Below are 23433 nucleotides of genomic sequence, written 5' to 3' on the forward strand. Positions count from 1 at the left end.
CCACCTGTCAACTTAAACCAAGAACTCATGGATCCTGCTCAACTCACAGAACAACGTAAAAAAAGTTTTCAGTACAGTCTCATTAGCCAAGTAAGGTGAGTTAAGCATAAAATGCTAAGAGCAGTTCACAAACTGAGCATCTACTAGACATGAAATACTATGCAATGCTGCCACATTAGAAATATGCTAATAGTTTTGACGAAAAACTTGGGTTAAAGTGTAACTATAAGCTTACAGATTTAGGCATTTCTTCCTTTTGGGAAGCGATTTCTCTTTTTTCTTGATACTTAATCTTTGAAAAGAATAATCATTCTATAGTACTAGTGCATTAAGACTGAAGATTATTAAGATCATTTTTGGTCTGAATTTATGCATTTACTGTAAAATGGTTTATGAAAGTGAACCAAATGTTAATTTCCTTATAAAAATAATATGTATAAATCTGTAGTATTAAGGATAGCTGACAGTATACACTTTAAACCACGAGCACATTCATTTAATTAATATATATATATATATAATTTGGAACACTCCATTTTTCGTGTCTAAAAGTAATGAACTAAACTAATAAACACTAAAATTGCATACTTCCAGATTCCTGTTAAATCATCAAGCAGAGCTCAGATATGATCTAAGGGGGGTAAGACAGAAAGACACATACCCGTATGAGTGAGGCTGTGTCTCTGAAGATGGTAACGGTGGAAAAAACGCATGTCACACATGGAACAAGCATACGGCTTCACCCCTAAATGACCAAAGCAAAATATTAACCATACGCATCATCTTTATAATAAAAATACTAACAGATTTTAATTGAGAATCAAAAGATAACAGCTTAATTTTACTTTCTGACCCAGCTGTCATGTTAGTATGACTACATCATGGTTAGTTTCTAACAAGAGCTTCACAGTCAAAATATACAATCTGACAGAGTTTTTGGAAAAGCATATTTTCATAATTATTGCCCAATAAAGAAATCTCTATCTGCATTAACTGACTGTAAGTGTACTGTGATTATATTGCCTATAATAAACATTTTTGTTCTCCACAAAGTCTTCCAAATAACAAAAAATATATATTTAATAATAATGATAAAGATGAAATATCCTGCTCATGAACCAACTATCAATGAATCAACTACTATGAGTCAAACATGAACCACTGCAGTAAATTGTGATCTGGAAATTAGTCATTCCTTCATCAAGTGAATAACTGTGAGTGTACTTAAGGGAAACTTCACTGAAAACCTTTTTAACAAATCTGAACAAGATAAACATTTAATGGTAAAAGCTCATAGTTTTGAACATTATGTTCATTTATTTTACATGCTGAAGTAAACCAGCAGTGTGAGAGGGGTGCAAAGAGACGACACATACCCGTATGGGTGATGGTGTGTCTCTGGAGGTGGTAGCGTTGGAAAAACCTCATGTCACACATTGAGCAAGCAAATGGCTTCACCCCTAAATGCAGAGTACTAGTATTAGAATGGACTTGTGGATATCAGCTTCAATATAGCAACTTCAGGATCAAAGATAACAGAGTATTCACAAGAGACAGCCACAAAAACAACAACAACAAGCTAGGATTGGGCAATATGGCGTAATCACGGAACCAGATTTACTGACTAGATGCACATGATCATATTGGTAGATATATTACCCAGCCCTACAACAAACAATAAATAAATGAATAACCTTAAAATAATATCACTATAATAACCAAATATGAAAACCGTGTTCACAATAGGCTCATTCTCAGGAAATGGTGCCATTTGTGCCCCATGAACGAAATACATTTTTTTGGGGGAAAAACACGGATATTGCAAAAGCAAATAAACAGCAGTCTAAAAGACTCCCCTTTTTGATTTAATATGAAATTGTTACTATGAAAAATGATAATTGTTAGTAAACGCTGATGATGTATAGTTTTAAGGCTGCTGCATGGCACCAGTGTCATTGTTTATAATGCTGGTGCCATCTAATCATTTACAATGTTTGAAACTGCTTTAAAGTTAGGCATTCTGTGTAGATTTCTAATGGATCAGACATGTACTGTAGGCTGTGTTGACTTACACACATGATGGGCTTTGTGCAATGATCTTGTCTCTGGAGTGGAGGCACAGTGTGGTTGTTTGTTTGACATGGATGCATAATCAGACTTCATCCTGTTCACTATCCTCCAGAAAATAGTTAATGTTTAGACAAGGGGCCAATCTCTGCTGCAGCTTTTTCTTTTTCTGCGTTACGCTCCATATCGCACACAGCTGTGTTCCTTCAGCTTATAAACTATATTCAACCGCAGGTGAGCATGGATGGACAACTTTAACACATGGGCAGTAGCAACTAGTAGACTCTGTGTGTTGCACACACACCATCTGCATGGACCTCCTGAATATTTTGGAAGACACTCGTTATAGATAACCCTAAATGCCCCGATATACTTTAAGTTCAATCGAAGACAGACTGGTATGATGTAATTTTGAACAAAGTCATGTCAGAACAAATTTTGTTTCAGCTTTACTGAACATTTGCACTGGCTGGTAAAAGCCCTCAAACTACCATTAGTCCATGGTGATTACACATCTTTGAATAATTAATTAATATTTAATTTCACAAATACACTATGTATTCGCCCACTGTGATATTTATGTCATTTTCACCGTGTAAAATGAGTGTTACCTTGGCTTTATTTGAAAAATATGATTCCCAATGCACACAAAACTTCCCAGAATACGGAGGCAATCAAAACCGATCAACCACTAATTACAACCCTCTACTAGTGTTGTCACGGTACCAAACTTTACCAAGATACCAGTGAAAATCCACGGTTCTTGGTACCAATTTCGATACCAAAGCAAAACACAAAAATATGCTAATTAAAAATAAAATCACTAAAAATAAAACCAATGCCATTCTTTATACTTATGTATTTATGTGATTGATACGGCAGATGCTGAAATTACTGCAACCGTCACACACTTCAGTCTATGTAGTAAACAAACCCTCAAGTCTTTGCCATTCATTCATTTACACAGAGACGTGCACAACCTGCAGGATTCATATTTCAACCAACTTTTGCGGCTTAACATTTACAGATACTGTTCCATATGGAGATTTGATTTGATTCATTTATGCTAACCTTGACAAATTCTGTGACTGTCCATATTAAAATGTAAGTTTCATTTTCATGACTGGATTTTGAGATTCTGTCTGCGTTTTCTGCTTCGCGGAAATCATAGCGCTGTATTCGTCAAGAACCAGGTTGACCGGGTTACTCTGGTGCTCATCTACAGTATTGTTCAAAATAATAGCAGTACAATGTGACTAACCAGAATAATCAAGGTTTTTAGTATATTTTTTATTGCTACGTGGCAAACAAGTTACCAGTAGGTTCAGTAGATTGTCAGAAAACAAACAAGACCCAGCATTCATGATATGCATGCTCTTAAGGCTGTGCAATTGGGCAATTAGTTGAAAGGGGTGTGTTCAAAAAAATAGCAGTGTCTACCTTTGACTGTACAAACTCAAAACTATTTTGTACAAACATTTTTTTTTTCTGGGATTTAGCAATCCTGTGAATCACTAAACTAATATTTAGTTGTATGACCACAGTTTTTTAAAACTGCTTGACATCTGTGTGGCATGGAGTCAACCAACTTGTGGCACCTCTCAGCTGTTATTCCACTCCATGATTCTTTAACAACATTCCACAATTCATTCACATTTCTTGGTTTTGCTTCAGAAACAGCATTTTTGATATCACCCCGCAAGTTCTCAATTGGATTAAGGTCTGGAGATTGGGCTGGCCACTCCATAACATTAATTTTGTTGGTTTGGAACCAAGACTTTCCCCGTTTACTAGTGTGTTTTGGGTCATTGTCTTGTTGAAACAACCATTTCAAGGGCATGTCCTCTTCAGCATAGGGCAACATGACCTCTTCAAGTATTTTAACATATGCAAACTGATCCATGATCCCTGGTATGCGATAAATAGGCCCAACACCATAGTAGGAGAAACATGCCCATATCATGATGCTTGCACCTCCATGCTTCACTGTCTTCACTGTGTACTGTGGCTTGAATTCAGAGTTTGGGGGTCGTCTCACAAACTGCCTGTGGCCCTTGGACCCAAAAAGAACAATTTTACTCTCATCAGTCCACAAAATGTTCTTCCATTTCTCTTTAGGCCAGTTGATGTGTTCTTTAGCAAATTGTAACCTCTTCTGCACATGCCTTTTTTTTAACAGAGGGACTTTGCGGGGGATTCTTGAAAATAGATTAGCTTCACACAGACGTCTTCTAACTGTCACAGTACTTACAGGTAACTCCAGACTGTCTTTGATCATCCTGGAGGTGATCATTGGCTGAGCCTTTGCCATTCTGGTTATTCTTCTATCCATTTTGATGGTTGTCTTCCGTTTTCTTCCACGTCTCTCTGGTTTTGCTCTCCATTTTAAGGCATTGGAGATCATTTTAGCTGAACAGCCTATCATTTTTTGCACCTCTTTATAGGTTTTCCCCTCTCTAATCAACTTTTTAATCAAAGTACGCTGTTCTTCTGAACAATGTCTTGAACGACCCATTTTCCTCAGCTTTCAAATGCATGTTCAACAAGTGTTGGCTTCATCCTTAAATAGGGGCCACCTGATTCACACCTGTTTCTTCACAAAATTGATGACCTCAGTGATTGAATGCCACACTGCTATTTTTTTGAACACACCCCTTTCAACTAATTCAACTAATTGCCCAATTGCACAGCCTTAAGAGCGTGCATATCATGAATGCTGGGTCTCATTTGTTTTCTGACAATCTACTGAACCTACTGGTAACTTGTTTGCCACGTAGCAATAAAAAAATATACTAAAAACCTTGATTATTCTGGTTAGTCACATTGTACTGCTATTATTTTGAACAATACTGTATTATCTACCCTGTTTTGATTTCAGCAAATCAGTTCAAGCAAACACACAAAACCTGATTAATATTCATGAATCCAGCAACTCATTAATCCTTAGTAATCCTTTTTGCGCTTTATAGTTTCATTTAATAGTTCTCAGGGGAAGTTGTGGCCTAATGGTTAGAGTTTGACTCCAAACCCTAAGCTTGTGGGTTCGAGTCTCGGGCTGGCAATACCATGACTGAGCTGCTCTTGAGCAAGACACCAAACCCCCAACTGCTCCCCAGGTGCCGCAGCATAAATGGCTGCCCACTGCTCTGGTGGTGTGTTCACGGTGTGTGTGTGAATTCTGAGTATGGGTCACCATACTTGGCTATTGTCAATGTCACTTATTTAGATTTTAGAATGTCATACATATATACATATATATATATATATATATATATATATATATATATATATATATATATATATATAGCAAGTAAACTCTAAAATTTAGTAGCCAATGGCAATTCAATTGCCAAGGTGTCCATTAGGGGTGTGGCTGAAGCCGAATACCTTATTTGAAAAGGAATAATGGATAATGGCTTCAAAAACGAATAACGGATAACAAATAATTCTGTCCAAATATAAGCCAGAGGATCAGCGCAATATTTTACACAAACAAACCTCCTAAAGTCACACAATAATGAGTGTGTGAAGTGAATCAATGTAAATGAATGAAAAGAGCGCATATCAAACACCACATTGATTTTGCCTCTCTGTGCATCTCTCAGAAATCAGAGCTTGGCAAGAATAATAACAACTAAAATAATACATCATACATGTTCTACAATTTCTGTATATTTAAAAGGCAACGATTTAAACCGTATAGGCTAGGAAATGATACATGAATGAATGGAATAAGCATCGATCAAACTCTCCAATCTCTTACTAAACGTTTGTCATGAAAGCTCTCTATTTGTATGATCGATTTATTTTTAGAAATTTTATACTTTAGAACACTTAATAGGGCAAATAGTCAAAGCACAAATAAAAATCAAAAGACTGACTTGTTCTAAAATGTGTTGGAGAAAAAGGCAACGAAGAAGTCTTTTTTTTTTAACAAAGGTCAAAACTCCTGTTATAATGTAGATTTTGAGGGTGTATTCTTGTCATAAATTAATCTATTACTTTTCCTACATAATTTAACAAAAAACATTGGTAAAATATATATTTGGGAGTCTTATACCTTTCCAACCATATATAGTTTGTCAAGATTAGATTTGATTGTAATATTGTGAAATATAGTGAAGTAAACGTAGGTGTCCTTTATTCGGGACGGGGTGACAGTTAAAGGGTTAAACATCAGATATTTGTTCAGTGATAACTATGAAAAAAAAGGCTCTAAAACCATAATGGTCTTAGCAACTATAACTGTACAAAGTTCCGGTTCAAAGTCCACCTACTTCCGGTTCTATGCGAATACAGATACAAATAATTCTGTGATTGTTACAGATACAAATACAGATACAAATACTGGCTTCGCTGCACACCCCTAGTGTCCACAGAGGGTTGATTGATATAATATACTATTTCAATGGACCTTGAATTTTATGTGCTGAAAGCTGGAGAAATGGGCAAGCAAAACGATCTGAGGAACTCTGACAACTGTGATGGTGAGAAGACTGGCTCAGCGAATCTAAAAAAAAAAATGCCTTGCAGTGGTCAGGACCTACCAAAAATGGTGCAAGGATGAACAACCAGTGAACTGGAGTTATGGTCATGGGCACCCAAGGCTCACTAATGTATGTGGGAAGTGAATGCTAGCCTGTCCGATCTGATTACACAGAGCGGTCTCAGAACAGTATAGCTGCAGATCAGGCCACGTTTTCAACTGCAGAAAGCACCTAAAACGACACATGAGCAACAGAACTGGATCATAGAGTGTCTATGCATTGATTACCTGGGGAAGAGATGGCAGCAGGAGAAGAAGCATTATGGGAAGAAGGCAGGATGACGGAGGAAGTGTTCTGTAAGAAAGCTTCAGTCCTGGAGTTCATGTGGATGTTACTTTGGCACATACCACCTACCTAAAGATTACTGCAGACTACAAAGAGCCCTTAATGGCTGTGCTGTTTGCTGATGGCAGTGTCCTCTTTCAGCAGAATAATGCACACTGCACAAAATTGTTCAGGAATAACTTGAAGAACATGATAAAGACTTCAAGGTGTTGCTTTGACCTCCAAATTCCACATATCTCAATCATATTGAGCATCTATGGGATGTGCTGGATGAACAAATCCAATCCATGGAGGACTTGGAGGATCAATCCAATCCATCCTTGAAACTCGCAGGACTTAAAAGGATCTGCTGCTGATGTATAGGGTGCCAGAGAGCACAGGATACATTCAGAGGTCTTATGAAGTCAATGTCTTGATGCGGCAGAGTTTATTAGCATGAGGGGGACCTACACGAGAGTAGGCAGGTGGCTTTTATGTTGTGGCTGATCAGTGTTTTTAATATTGGGGTTCTGGTTACGGCTCAAGAATCAGCCACTGAAAAAAGGTACTTTTTAACTTTATATTAGGTGTCTTTAACTACTATGTACTTACACCGCTGGTCATCAGTGGTTTCATTTGATTATCTAATTGACAGTCATCTTGATGTAATGATGACGTAAGACCAAGTATGGTGTCCCATACTAGGAATTTCTGCTATGCATTTCCCCCATCCAAGTGCACACACAAAGTAGTGAGTAGTGAACACACAGCTGGAGCAGTGGGCAGCCATTTTTGCTGCAGCTGAGAAGCAGCTGGGGGTTCATTGTCATGCCCAAGGGTCTCAAATGACTCAAATCTGTTAAAGCATTATTTAGGACAACAAGAACCGGGAACACTTCCCATAACACCCTATGTACTTGCTACATCATTAGAAGAATGGCATATACGCTAATATTTGTCTGTTTCGCTCTTATTCCGAGGTCACCATAGCCACCAGATCCAGTCTGTATCCAGATCAGAGGGTCACTGCAGTCACCCGGATCCAGTACGTATCCAGACCAGATGGTGGATCAGCACCTAGAAAGGACCTCTACATCCCTGAAAGACAGCGGAGACTAGGACAACTAGATGAGACCCAATGACATATCCCCAGTAAAGACTTTGTCTACTAGATGGCCACCGGGACAAGACCTCAGGAAACAGACGCGTCTCTGCACAATCTGACTGCAGAACTGACAATACTAGATAATAGTGCACTCATCACCAATTGGACAGGGGTGGGAATTACAGTTACATGTTGCAATAGATTTTTCCAACACTGCAAAAAAAACTAAAAAACACTGCTGCTGACACTACCCATACCCCTTTACCCAAACTTAAAAGTGCAGTAAGTGATTATTGAGAAACTGTGTTGAAAATCAAAATATTTGCAAGTTATCTTTTCTCTGTGCTTTCTGGGGAAAAATAATTATGTTTGTTTGTGTAGGATAGCATTTTCATGAGTTTGGGGTTGGAGCAATGAAGGCAGGGATGTGTTTCTTTTTGCTAGCGGTGTGTTTGTTTGGGTGTTGACTATAAATATTGACAGCGTTTATCAGAAATCACTTACTGCACCATTAAACCTAACCTTACCAGATTAATTTAAGCACATAGTTAACAACTAATAATAAATAAAAAACACATTGGTTGACTAGTAAACTGAATGTTGTGAGGATGTACCTACCAAGGTGTCCCTCAATGCCCTACACTTTGGGGCTAAGGTGGGAAAATATCATTTCTAGGATGCAGTAACTTTCAACAGTAACCTCTTTGAACAAACAAACAAACAACCAAAAGAGAATTTCTGTGCTGGGATATGGCACAGTTCCCTGAGAATGGGCCAGTCATGACACACACACCCGTGTGGCTGAGACTGTGTCACTGGAGATGACATGGTTGACAAAATTAAATAAATAAAATGGGTGCAACTCAAAATAACAAGAAAAAGAATAATTTGTGTTTATCCCCACAAAAAAGCCAAAATGCACATGGAGACTCATGGAAGGTATGACTGCCATATAATAAATGCTGCAAACTTAAGTGTTTGTTTCATATGCTTAAATGTGCATTGCCCCCTTGGACTCATACCCGTATGGGTGAGGCTGTGTCTCTGCAGGTGGTAACGCTGAAAAAACCTCATGTCACACATGGAACAAGCATACGGCTTCACTCCTAAACACAGAGTACTAAAATGTTAATTTTGATGAATAAAAACTTTCAGTATGTCTAACACCCCATTGCATTGTCTGTAACTATGCCCAAACTCGAGTTTGTTGCAGTCAAACATATATTTGGAAACTTGTTTTGCTTGCTTGTGTTTGCTGGGATGAACTATAAAAAGCTATGTGTAGTAGGTATTAAAGCATTGCTGCCAACTGTTTAATAATACTGAGCCAGAAACATTTGAGGGAATATTTAAAGGTTTCCCTATGTTCGCAATTCCCCGTTTAGTTTATAATCTCGTGAGAGTAGAAATCAAGTTTCAAGTAGGTTTTAAAAACCCATCTTCATTGCCAAGGTAACAGTCCAAAAAAAATGAACACAATATAGTGACAAACACTGACAGGTTGGCAACAGTGCTAATCTGTGCATTGGTGTAGTCAAGTAGAGAAATGTAAAGGGTAAGGAGAGACGGCTCACCCGTATGTGTGAGGCTGTGTCTCTGCAGGTGGTAACGTTGGAAAAAACGCCTGTCACACATGGAGCAAGCATACGGCTTCACCCCTAGATGACCAGAGCAAATTATGCATAAGATTTAAACCATGTATATGAGCTAATTGTTTACAGATATTGCTAAAATGGCATGCTTCACAAGAACAGAGTGCAAGAGATGTTTGCAAGCACATAAAAAGCATGTGAAAGGTGGCTGCACAGCTTAATATGGCACTGTGCTAATAATAGCTAGCAGCTACTAACACTGATTCTAAAGGTTAGCATGAAATGTCTTCCCAAATATGACATATTTCCAAGGGAAATAGGATATTCAACAAGTAAAAGATTATTTTTAACATTGCAAACGTAAAGCGATAATTCAGCATGAACTACTTATTTAAATTTTACTCCCGTTTTCAGTTACACTTGCCAAATGGGAATTTTGACAATTTTGTGTGAATTTGACCTAAGCTGTGAAAGATAACTCAGCGCGCCTGAGAGATGAGTGTGCACACATGCTTTGTCACCAACTTTAAGCAGTTCTGCACTGTACAGGTATATTTACCTATCACAATATAAACAATACAGCAAAATCTCTGTTGACTAACACTTCTTGTCATAGCCCTCAGCCTTAGTCTGTAGTGATCTGTGCGTTTATCTTCCTCCTCGTTTCCGTGTCTCTGGTGTAGTACCAATGTACATAAAACCACATCCACACATATTTGAAGACCACAGTATACACTAGAGCTACATTATTTTCTGGGAATCAGGATGACTTTTTTAATTCTTTTGTCAAATAGAGATAACGATTTTACCATTATTCTGAAATAAACAAAATAATGTGTAATTTACTAGAGGCTGTGACAAAATATTCATATCTGTAGTACATTTAAAATGTTCAATTATTTAAATAATAATAATAATAATAAAAATAATAATAATAATGAGAGATTCAATGACTCACATGTACTTAACTTGTTTCATTGCTGATGAATCAGCAGTTTTGAAGGAATCTCTTGAATGACTCATTAATGACTCAATGACTAATACATATACAAATACCAAGCACCAATTACTTTCAAAAGGTGATTTGCTCTGTTTTGATCACATAGACATCACTATTTATATCCTCCTAACTATATACTTTTATTTCATTACTTCAGTGATAATATGCATGACTGTTAGCCAGAAATACTACTGTGATTGACAAGACTGTTTGTGAAGCTGCTTCATACCTAAACATGATAACTGCTCTCTTTGTGTCAACAGCAGCTCGAATGCACATTTGATTTTGTGAAGTGAATTTTAGACATAGTGAATTTTCTGTGTCATTGCGAAATAAGATCACCTGGGAGTTTGAACTGAGATTGTGATCTTGTAAAGATTAATCATGCAGCTCTAGAATACACACACACACAAAAAAAATAAATAAATAAATACATCTATCTGTTGTGGTTGACATTTAATGTTGTCACAAGGATACATATATTGGCAAGGCCTAATTTGGCTAGTCAATAAAGTGGGGCCCAGAAAATATTACTTACTAACAACTGGAGGATAAACTGTTTGCACCATTTAAAATGTAAAGCTATAGCCTCGTTTCCACCGAAGGAACTTTACCCAGGAACTAGGGACTTTGGGCTGGTACTCTGTGTGTTTCCACCACAGGAACCAGGAACTAAAAGTTCCTGGTAAAAAAATGCCCCTCAGAAAGTCCCTGCTGGCGAGGTGGTACTTTTTCAAAGTTCCGGAACTTTCGGGGGCGGGACTTGGGCGCTAAACATCCTGATTGGTTGAGTTGCCGCAGCATTGGTTGGGTTCAACGACCATTTATTCAGATCATTTTCAAAATATTACTGTTCTTGTCATGAAAAGTAATTTTAAAAGTATTTCAGGTGAGAATGTAGTTTAAAACTCAAATCTGTGGTTTATTTATAAAAACAGCACCCATTTAAAAGTGTGTTTCACCGATCTCGGAGACGGTGAACCCCACGCGATCAGCGAGAGAGCCACTGGCTCTGATGTCTCTTTAGTGGTTAAACATAAAATATAATTTGTTTTGGATAAATCTAACAGGTGATCTTTGGTCTGTATTCAATTTATCTATATGTTAAAATGAAAATAAAAAAAGACAGATTTATGTAATATTTCGTTTTATTGTAATGGCTGTGTATATAAACAATAGGGCTGGGACAACGCGTCGAGGTCATCGATGACGTCGACGCAAAAAATACGTAGACGCAAAATATGCGCATCGATTTGTCGACCTGTTTTTATTTCACTAAAAAACATTTGCAAAACGTTTACCTTGTGTGTGCTGAATATACGCGATGGCCGGATCAACATTCTGTCCAGCGTTATATAACCAATCCAGGGGTTTGCATTGATCTTTTTTTTGGCGACTGTCAAAGCCTTATTTGATTGGGGAGTGATGACAGGGCGCCTGACGGTGCGCCTGACAGGGTGCGTACGAGAGAGAGCTTACATTCTTCAAACAACACGAGCGCTTCTTGCTCTCTCTCTCCATTGTGCATATTAATCAAAATCATTAAACACGATAGAAAAAGGGCGAAAAAAAACAAAGTTTCACGCGCGCTCGCGCACTCAGTCTTCAAACTACACGAGCGCTGTCTTGCTCGCTCTCTCTCTCTCCCTCGTGCATATTAACCAAAATCATTAGACACGATAGAAGTTTCACGTGGAGCATTCAGAGATTTTTTTTTCTCCATGACAGGCTGCTGGCTCCCACTGTAAATTTTTTGTGGAAAAGCACTCTCTGCATTATCTTAAAGCCCTCAAGTTTACATTGGTTACTGTATTCTTTCAATTGCTCTAAACAAGTATTTTTTATTGAATGCTAGACATCAAGTTGTTATTTTCATCTGAAAGAAGAACTTTTTTTCAGTAAGCTAGGCCCTATGTGGTCAGTAAGCTCGTTTCAGTAAGCTATGCATTTTCAAGGCTTCAAGGTTTTATTGAATGCTATCTCTATACAAGTGCAAAGTAATGCATTCTTAGTCAGTCTTTTATTTTATAATTTTTAATAGCAATAAACATATATTGCAATGTTAAGGAATTCATGTTTTTTTTCATTCAGATATGTAAATCAACATGTATAAATTGTTAGTAGTCAATTAATGGGGAGATAATCAAAATCGAATCGGTCTGAAAAAATTAATCGTTAGATTAATCGATGCATCCGAAAAATAATCGCTAGATTAATCGTAAAAAAAAAATAATCGTTTATCCCAGCCCTAATAAACACACATCCCTGAACTTACATTTCTGCAGCTGTTATTATGTTTAAATGAAAACGAAAGGAGGCAGTGGTATTTGATATCCTGTTTTGTTTTATTGTAAATATACAGAGGAAAATAGCAGTAGCCAAGGCTAGCTGACTGAGCTTATCAAGTACGCTGCTGTTTGCAGAATTACCGGATTTGCGTCGTCGCGGACATCACACTCCCGAGTCGAATGCACAAAGTCTGAACTACCGAGGATGTAAATACTATTCCAAAATCAGTGTACTATAGTATTGAGAAACATGCGCAGACCTACGTCATCAGTCTATTTGCCCAATCTTCCCGGTACTTTACACCGCGGTGGAAACGCAGAAAGCAACAGGTCTGGGGGGAAAAAAGTTCCTGGGAAAAAAAGTTCCTGGTACAAATGTTCCAGGTAATTTCGGTGGAAACGCGGCATATGAAGTCTGTAAGTGAACTTAAAAATTTTTTTAGAACAAATATAAGCAGGGCTCCTTTCAAAGATAGAGGTGAAAGAGAAAAGCAATTTTTCTGAATATTAAATATGAAGCTCCACCAGGGACTGCCTCACAGACGAAGTAAGCGTCATGCAGACGATATCTATGACCATGGACCACAACACCAGTCATAAGAGTCTATTGTTCAAAATTGATTTATACAAAACCTGACAGATGAATAAATAAGGTTCCATTGATGTATGGTTTATTAGGATAGGACAATATTTGACTGAGATACAACTATTTGAAAATCTGGAATCTGAGGGTGCAAAAAAAATTAAATATTGAGAAAATCTCCCTTCAAAATGGTCAAAATTAAATTGAAAAAATAAGGAAATGCACAAAATATCTTCATGGAAGATGATCTTTACTTAATGTCCTAAAATGTTTTGCCATAATAGAAAAATCAATAATTTTGAACCATATGATGCATTTTTGGCTATAGCTACAAATATACCCCAGAGACTTAAGACTGGTTTTGTGGTCCAGGAACACATCTAGCATGCTAAAAAGGCAACAAGGTTTATGTGCATGACAACATGCAGGAATGCTCAGCAAAAGCATAAAGGAGCTGCAGAGTGAGCATAACACCGCATGGTTCGAAAATGTCAGTCAAACGAACAAAAGCAATGCAGAAAGTTGCAGCAGCGCAGTGGGTAGAGATGACTTGTACCCGTATGAATGAGGCTGTGTCGCTGAAGGTGGTATCTTTGGAAAAATCTCATGTCACACATGGTGCAAGCATATGGTTTGACCCCTAAACGTAGAACAAAATATCAATAAACGGTCTTCAAATTGTAGTTCTGCACATCATATGACAGCTTACTCAAAAGTACAGCAATTCTACTAACTAGTACTGCTAGCATTCATCTGATTAAATGCATATTAATATTGATCTAAAGGTTATTCTGACATTTCAAATTAGTCTAAAAGCCTAGTAGTAGTACTATATTCTTAGCATCATTTCTAATTGCTCAAATGCTTAAAAAAAGAGAGAGATATTTAAAACATGGAGTGAATAGCGCTTTAGTGCAAAAGAGCAGGTATTTTAGACTTGTGTCATTCTTATTGGTGTGAAGAGACCTTAAAAAACAAATAAAATAAAGGTTTCTGTTCTGTGTAGACGCACTATGATCTGTAACTCTGTTTATGAGTATCCATTTTTGGGGTTTGTATAATTAAAAAGACTAATGAGAGCACACTATTTTTTACCATATGTGACCCTGCCTGTTAAAACCCAGCTAAAGTCATTTTTCTTCATCAACATAAAATCATCCTTCATAAAGATGTAGAACATTCTGTGAAAAAAAAAAAAACATTTATATCTTTAACACAAGATTGAAATCATAATAAAATTAATGTTTGAAATCAAACTTTGATGCTTGTTATCGCATAAATAGATATTGAAACTTTAGTCTGGATTTCACATACAGGGTCACATATATCGAAAACAACCTCTCAAAAAAAAAACAAATTGTGCAACACTTTGATATCAATTATAGGTCATGTAAATAAAGATGATGCTTGTTTCATAAAACTTTGCTTTAACATTTTTAAAGAGTGCTAATGTGTAAAAAGTAAATACTGAGGGATTGTCCAATGTGACAACACGTACCCGTATGAGTGAGGCTGTGCCTCTCCAAGTGGTAGCGTTGGAAAAACCGCATGTCACACATGGAACAAGCAAACTGCTTCACTCCTAAATGCACAGAGTGGCAAATTCAATCATCGTCTACACAGAATCAAAACCTTGCTGAAATGTCCTCATTACAAATATTAAAGGGTTAGTTCACCCAATAATCAAAATTATGTACCGTATTTTTCCGAAATTTAAGTCGCTCTAGTCCAAAAATACGTCATGACGAGTAAAAAAACATAATTCGCACTGGACTATAAGTCGCATTTATTTAGAACCAAGAGAAAACATTACCATCTACATCTGCAAGAGGACGCTCTATGCTGCTCAGTGTAGACTACAGGAGCAATGAGCAGCATAGAGCACCCTCTGGTGGCTGGAGACGGTAATGTTTTCTCTTGGTTCATGTCAAATTCATTTTGATAAGTCGCACCTGACTATATGTCGCAGGACCAGCCAAACTATGAAAAAAAGTGCAACTTATAGTCCGGAAAATATGGTAATTAATAACTAATCCTCATGTCGTTCCAAGCCAGTAAGACCTCCGTTTTCAGTGCCTCCATTGAAGCTGTGTGCACGGTCTACTGTCCATGTCCAGAAAGGCAAGAAAAACATTATCAAAGTAGTGCATATGACATCAGAGGGACAGTTAGAATATTTTGAAGCATAGAAAATACATTTTGGTCCAAAAATAGCAAAAACTATGACTTTATTCAGCATTGTCTTCTCTTCTGTGTCTGTTGTGAGAGAGTTCAGAAAGCCGTTTGTAACATCCGGTTGGCGAACGAATCATCGTTTTAAATGGTCCGCGTCGCCATTAAGCATTAATCAACAAATGACTTAAGCTGTGAACTTTTTTAATGTGTCTAACACTCCCTCTGAGTTCAAACAAACCAATATCCCGGAGTAATTTGAGTTAAGAACCGTTTCTGTCAGACGCGTCAGATTCGTGAACAGAGGAGCCGATGATACTGCGCATGTGTGATTCAGCGTGAAGCAGACCGACACACAGAGCGTCTGAACCGAAATGATTCTTTTGGTGATTGATTCTGAACTGATTCTGTGCTAGTGTTATGAGCACGGGTAAACCGAAGGCTTGAATCAAGGGCAATCATCGCCAATGACGCCATTACGTCGAGCGCAAAAGAACCAGTGAACCGTTTTCTTCAACCGGTTTATTGAATCGAACTGTCCGAAAGAACTACTGGTGATCCGAAAACCGATGCAACAGTTCTTGACTCGAGAAAGAGTCATTTGTTCGAACCGAATATGACAAACTGCTTTGTTTTGAACTCTCTCATAACAGACACGGAAGACAATGCTGAATAAAGTCATAGTTTTTGCTATTTTTGGACCAAAATGTATTTTCTATGCTTCAAAAATTCTAACTGACCCTCTGATGTCACATGGACTACTTTGATGATGTTTTTCTTACCTTTCTGGACATGGACAGTAGACCGTACACACAGCTTCAATGGAGGGACTGAGAGCTCTCGGACTAAATCTAAAATATCTTAAACTGTGTCCCAAAGATGAATGGAGGACTCACGGGTTTGGAACGACATGAGGGTGAGTTAATAATGACATAATTTTGATTATTGGGTGAACTAACCCTTTAAGCTTCATATAGCCATAAGGGTTTCACTGATTCAAGAGACAGTGCATGATGTTTGCTTTGGTGCTTACTTAAGAATAATGTACAGATGTACATAATGTAACAGAATTAGTTAGGATTTACGCAGTTCAAGAAACATAAGCCAAGTCCACACTACAGGATTTTTAGCCTGATTTACAAATCAACGAGTTTACGACAGGTCGGGTTGTGATCGGGGGCAAATCAGTGGGTGATCAGTGCCTTTGTCCATGCAATGCTGGTTTTGTCTAGCCCAAGGAGAACTGCCTCCCCGATTGAGCCTGGTTTCTCCCAAGGTTTTATCTCCATTTCTGTCACAGATGGAGTTTTGCTTCCTTGCCGCCGTCGCCTTTGGCTTGCTTACGTAGATGGTGACACTTGACTGATTGCACAGACAGTATTGGAAGAGAGCCGAACTGGATGATGACATCACTGAATCATCAATGGACTGACTTTATCTGGAAAAGTGACTCTGTTATTGTCTTCCTGGGTTATTGACAAACTATTTTCCTGTATGACTCTGTAAAGCTGCTTTGACACTATCAGTATTGTATAAAGAGCTACACAAATGAAGGTCACTTGATTTTGAGTGAGCTTCACAACAATGCTCGCCAATTCCTTCCCCACATTCATTTTCAAATAAACAACTCTTGTTTCAAATGTTATTATGCGTCACAGCACAACGACTTCAAGACTGAACAGCCCAGCGATCTGCTAACATTTAAAGTCATGTAGTGTGAACTTGGCTTTTGATCAAATGTGTCCGATCACCGCTTGGGAAACAAGCTGAAGCCAAACATTAAGTCATTTAACTAAGGTGCAAACAGTAAGTGTACAGGGAGAAGACTTGATATAAAAATTGCACTACAAAACTTTGGCCTCTCTATTGCCATCTCTGGCTGTATCAAAAATTACATTTCACTAGCTGTTCACTTCAATGCTATTTAGTATAATAAATGTGGAAACACTTCTTGTTGGCTTTGTTTTATTTCTATAAGAAGGTGTAACATTAAAATATATTAAAGTGCACATAAACACACAAAACTCAAGTACATAGGGAGGGAGGGGTTCTAGCAGACCAATCACAGCACTTGCAGTCCGCACAGAATTGACACGCTGTTCGATTTTGGAGAGGTGCACATCAGACAACGCTTTAGGATGTGTATCTATGCGAAGGCTACGCCGTTGGTTCGACGCCGAAGTATAAATCAGCCTTTAGTGTCTCCTGACCTTACAGCTCAGTTTAAATTAATATTAAATGCTTACTGTATTGAATCAGGGGAAGGCAAGAACATGAATTCAAAAAAAATATTTTCACATTATATATCTAAACGATGGAATTTAGTTCAATTTTAAACAAAATAAATAAATATTCTAGTGCAGCTTATGAGTCCAACAATTCATCACTCACATACAAATAAACTATCTTACGTCTAAAAGCACATTATTTACATTTGTCAAATGACAAATACGAAGGTAACTATTACAGTTTCAAATCAAAATGCAGAGGAACAAGTCGTACCAGTGTGAGTGAGGCTGTGTCGCTCCAAGTGGTAACGCTGAATAAATCTCATGTCACACACAGCACAAGCAAACGGCTTTTCTCCTGTGATAAAGGCAGACACTCAAGTGTTAAACAGTGATTACCACATCACCACAATCAAACATGAGCAGTATACAGAGATTCATACCAGTGTGAATGAGAATGTGTCTCTTCAGGTGGTATCCGCTCCTGAACGCTCCGTAACAGTGATCACAGATAAAGTTCTTCTGCACTTTTGAAAGTGGACAATTTCCATTTTCATCCACAACCGCCTATCAGGAAAATGAATGGAAGACATTTTAATTATACTGATCGCTTTTTCCAAGGGATTGGAATTTGCAAGGACATGGAAGAAAACGAAATAATGAGAAAAACTATCCAAATATAAATTCCAAACCCTCTGAAGCTACACAGCTTTGTGAGAGGAACAGGCTGAGTCTTTATTCACTCATAATGTACTCTTTAAAAAAGGTAACTTTTTGTATCCATACTACAAAAACAGTTTACATCTTTTTTTTTTTTTTTTTCAGTTTCAAATACATCATACATTTCCCATTAAATGCAGGAAACACAAAACCATGCCTGCAGCACAAAACCATGTATTCCAGTTAGAAATGTAGAAATCAGTTATGAGTCACCCACGTGGGAAATCAAGTCACAGAAAAGAAGGGGCAAATATCATTGTATGACAATTCTGTAATATTCCTTTTTAAATATCTTCTTTTGCGCAATACTCAATGATGAGCAATGCACATTATTGCATAGCTCATACCAAAATGAATTTACACACGGCAATGCTGTATAACTTTCTTTATTCTGCAGAACAAAAAAGAGCACATTTCATAAAAGCCAGAGGGGCCCAAAAGAAAACTGAACCACATTAACTTTTATTAAATGGGAAAAACACACACACACACACAAACACTTAATATATGTTCTGCAAAATAAAGACAAATGGATACAGGTTTGGAATAACATGACAGTGAATAAATTAAACTATTTCCTTTTTTTGGTGAACTATTCCTTTAAATGCAGAGTATAAAAAGACATATATAGACAGGACTCGCACGAAAAAAAAAAAAAAAAAAAAACACACATAAAGGACCCTAAACTTAAACTAACTAGCCAAGTACCACACTTCAAAAGAAGCAGATATGCTTGATTCCTATAAATCCCAGCCCTTTAAATCCCAGCAGACAGACACCGGTGCTGTGAAGACACAATAACAGTTATTGTGCTACAGCGTTCCCCTCCCTTTAAAGAGCACCCCACCCCCCGACCAAAACCAGCCACCTCCTCCCCCACAACACCACAGACACACCATTTTCATACAGGAACAGCCCGGAGAAATGCTTGTAATGTCACAGTTGAAGAAATATATATATATTTTGTACAATATTCTTCATTAAGCCTCTCACACGACTGAATAACACTGAAAATGTGTCCCAGAAAGCAGTGTATTCAGACAAACTTTACCCCCACACACTGACCTTCCCCGCTTGCCCCTCCTGCTCTCTCACTTTTGAGGGTGTTCCTGACTTCCTGTTCTTTTTCTTCAGCTGCATGTCTTCATCGGGTCTCACTTCTTTCTCATCCAGCAGTCGGGAAGCTGTAAAATCAGCCTCCTTCCGCAGAAGCTACAGACACACAAACACAATACATCATTTATCCAAACCAACTTACAAATGAGGACAATAAAGAAGGACAACAAGTGCTGTTAAAAGACGATTTTTTATTATATGCAAGATGCGTCTTTAGCCGTTTCATGAAAATTAGTTATGAGTGTTTTGTTTTTTTCCGAAATAACCAATATAAAAATAACCACAAAATCACCAATTTAACCATTATAACTCATTTGCAACTCTACTCAGTAATCTATAGCTTGGCGGTGTCTCCTAACCAGTGGAGGGCAGGTCATGCTCGTTGGTAAGACCATGTGTCCGTGCGTCCCACGGTCCGGAGCATCCCTCTGAGCTGAACCGTGGCCTGAAGCCGGACCCAAGGGCGACATCATTTTCTTAGGAGCGGCGATAGAGCTGGCCTGCATCAGAGCCATGCTGGACAGCACCGCTTCACATCCCAACAGCCCTGCCTTTACAAAACAACATCAAGACAAAGAATACAAGAGCTGTTGTTGGTGCAAGTGTAAACACTAAGGGATTTGGATCAAGATTTAAAGCGAAAATCCAAAATCGAATAAGCCCAGAGAGGAAAATAAGATGTCCTGCAGCGTGAAACGTTTGGAGAACTAACCCATTTCATGTGGTCCCGGACCGAGCTGCCGGGTATGTGTGACATGGTGGAGGACAGCGGTTGAGAGACGTGATGTGCAGATGAGACGTCAGTTTGGACCAAGTGTCACGCAAGTCTCAGCGGACTCTACCATGGGGCAGCAATGTCTTTTCTTTGCGGTGACAAAGATGAATTAGAGTAGAAACATGAGACATCCACAAAGGAAATACAGCAAGTGTTGTAAGACTGATCAGGGTGAGAAACAACAATTACAGGCTCTCATCCACTGGAGGAAGCACTCAAACACATACATTGAGATTACTAGGCCTAAAACTCAAACTGTGTGGGACGTAAATATTAGATAATGTTGATTACAGAAATGTGTCAATTTGTGTTTAAAGTGTGTCTCACAGAATACATTCATGCCAATTTGACAGCAGCTCTGGCTCCTAGGCATAGTGAAAGTTAGACTTTATCCCAAAAACCTTGAGCCTGAGTGTGAATTCTTTCAAAAGAGACCTAATAAAATGGTGCTCTGCATGCTTGGTAAAATGAGCATCTCTAAAGATAACATCCTTGGGATCCGACTTCAAAATTACAAAACAGACAGACCATTTGGTCCGATGTTTGGTTCGTAGCCAGATCCTCGTCATTGCTTCCTTATCTGTCATGATTCACACAAAAACTCAACCAAGAGCCAGAGCAGATGCTAATATGGCAACGCTGCTTTCCTGCCATAATATTGACTAAAATAATCACTAGATTTGTTGGGAAAAAGGTGGTAAGTTTAACAGACCATTGTTTCGGTTGAAGATGAAACCAAACAGTGACAACAAAGAACACACTTACGAGTTTGTGCGCATGGACCAAAACGTTTTTGCACATTAAATCAAATGGACTACACTTTGAAAGGCTACGCATACGCTAAATATTTTGATAAACACCAGTGTATACTTTGACTTAAATGAAAATTACTAAATGGACATTTTTGACTTGAAATTTCACCAGGATAAAGCATTTTTGAAGCTCCTGCAAAGTGCCAATGAACACACACCTGGACATTGATTCGCTAAACTGCTAGGCATCTGTAACACGATTTATTGGCAAATAGTTTCTTATATTGTTGTTGTCATCATTTTATTAAAAGCAACAATCCATGCAACAGTGATTTTCCCAAATTCATGCTTAGTGCTCTCCTGGATCACTGCTTTGGTATCAGCTTTCTAAAATGTTAAATATATGTTTCTAGTAGTATACTAAATTGAGTACCATACAAATGCATTAGATTGTTTATAAACAAATTAAAGACATCTTTGTAGTATTTTAATTCAAAGACTGTGTGTCTAGTAGTAACATCAATCAACTAAAATCCCGCGTGCGTTTGATCAGCGGTGTAATAATGCCCCTTTAAACAGGAAGGCATTTATTAGGATATGAAGTTTTAGATCTGTTTCTCTTAACCTTCTTCATTCATCCGACAAATCCACACCATGTAATGAAGTGCTCTGGACTCGACTGAGGTGTTTTAACAGTTAGCTAATGGAAGACACCCACAAAGTGTGCTGCTGGTGGACTCCAGGCTTAAAAAAACCGAGTACTGCAAGAGGCAGAGGACTTAAATTATGCGTTTAACAGCCGACACCGAATACATTCATGCACGCTGAAATAAATGTAGGCAGATGAAAGGATAACTTCTACACAGCACGCATGAAGAAAGCATCCCAGCTCGCTGGCGAGCCATCAATCCTCATTTTACAACCCATTCATTCAGTCGAGCTTCGTTATTTCAAACCCTATTAAACTCCCATCAGTATCTGGAGTTTATTTTAAACGCGTCCATGTGTGTTTCGTGCATATATGGCTTTCTATTATCAAATCCCTAACGGTTATCTCTCGAGGCCTCTAAAGGCGCAACAAAGCACATCAACCCGAGCGATAAAAGAGCAGTAATAATCGTTTCTATTGAAACACTACGCGTAGTGCGCGTACATCTTACCTTAGTTCTGCTCTATTTCGCTCTTTTATTCCCACTCAAGTCAGTTTACAAACACAGGAAACGCCACCGGAAAAGCTCCACGAGAACGCGCACACTTGCTGCAACGTCACTAAAAGTGTTCATGAGCAAAATAGAAACGCAGGTAGACTACTTGGGTTGAAAAACAGTAAAGCAAAACGCACTAAGTCTCTTTGTGAAGCTTCTATGTTATTTATATGATGATCTCATACTTGTTCTTTTTTCTGTTAATTATTTGTATTTATTTATTTATTTATACTGTATATTTTGTATTTCTTTGTTGTAGTTTACATTTGTTAAATACATTTATATGCTGGAAATAAAAAGCAAACAAACAAACAAAAAAAACTGTTATTTTATTTTCGATCAGATACCGATATTTTCAAGCCTAGTATCGTCAATATAGATACCGATGCCTCTAAACTAAACAGATCATTTGAATTATTAAAATAATATAAACAGTAATTATACAAACTTAATATTATAATTTTAATTTAAATGTTATTATTATTTATTTCATCTGCCTTTTTTTTATAGTATTTTAGCCCTTTACTGGGGCAGTAACATCAAAGGTGCACCTGTACCTCTAAAAAGGAGCAGTTCGGTAAAACTGGCAAGATTTGTGAATATCTTGCCAGTTTTACCGAACTAAAAGGAGCATATTAGCACCATACAAGTATGCATACTTTAAGGGTAGATAAGTTAAAAAGGTGCACCTTTAAGTATACCTCATGAAAAATAAACATGGTGCAACATAAGTACTAACATGAATTATTATTATTATTACCATAGTAAATTTGTGGGTACTGCAGTTTTACTACAAATACTGTGGTTACTGTAATAAAACCATAGTTAATTTTTGTAAAAGGCTGTCAGGCAGTTGTAAGGCGATTTCTGAAATTTAAACTAGAAACACTTTACGTCAGTGGTCTAAAATCTCATTTATTATCTATGATTTTAAAAAGTGGACAGTACTTTTTTTTTTTTATTGTAGGTTCCATGTTCTACTTGTCAGGATAGTACACAGAATGGCACACGGAGGCTAA

At 37.7% G+C, this 23433-nt stretch overlaps 1 protein-coding gene across 20 annotated transcripts in view; it reads right to left on the reverse strand.

Moving 5' to 3' along the window:
- The window catches only part of LOC113054973 (gastrula zinc finger protein XlCGF46.1-like), a 35072-nt gene extending 12552 nt beyond the window's left edge, over nt 1-22520 (reverse strand). For 6 of the 20 annotated variants that reach the window (XM_026220815.1, XM_026220836.1, XM_026220828.1 and 3 more), the window contains exons 1-12: nt 22370-22520; nt 20395-20545; nt 20042-20233; nt 19632-19778; nt 18290-18413; nt 18121-18204; nt 14945-15028; nt 14003-14086; nt 9558-9641; nt 9006-9089; nt 1377-1460; nt 662-745 (exon numbers count right to left, since the gene is read on the reverse strand). In XM_026220815.1, the coding sequence (XP_026076600.1) occupies nt 662-745; nt 1377-1460; nt 9006-9089; nt 9558-9641; nt 14003-14086; nt 14945-15028; nt 18121-18204; nt 18290-18413; nt 19632-19778; nt 20042-20233; nt 20395-20439 (1096 nt within the window). In that variant the 5' untranslated portion in view covers nt 20440-20545; nt 22370-22520. The remainder of the gene's footprint in view (nt 1-661; nt 746-1376; nt 1461-9005; nt 9090-9557; nt 9642-14002; nt 14087-14944; nt 15029-18120; nt 18205-18289; nt 18414-19631; nt 19779-20041; nt 20234-20394; nt 20546-22369) is intronic. The other 14 variants (XM_026220831.1, XM_026220824.1, XM_026220816.1 and 11 more) reach the window with 13 other exon arrangements.
- Between the last annotated feature and the right edge of the window lie 913 nt (nt 22521-23433).

This window comes from Carassius auratus, chromosome 36 (genome assembly GCF_003368295.1).
Source record: "Carassius auratus strain Wakin chromosome 36, ASM336829v1, whole genome shotgun sequence".
In the NCBI taxonomy this organism is placed as follows: Eukaryota; Metazoa; Chordata; class Actinopteri; order Cypriniformes; family Cyprinidae; genus Carassius; species Carassius auratus.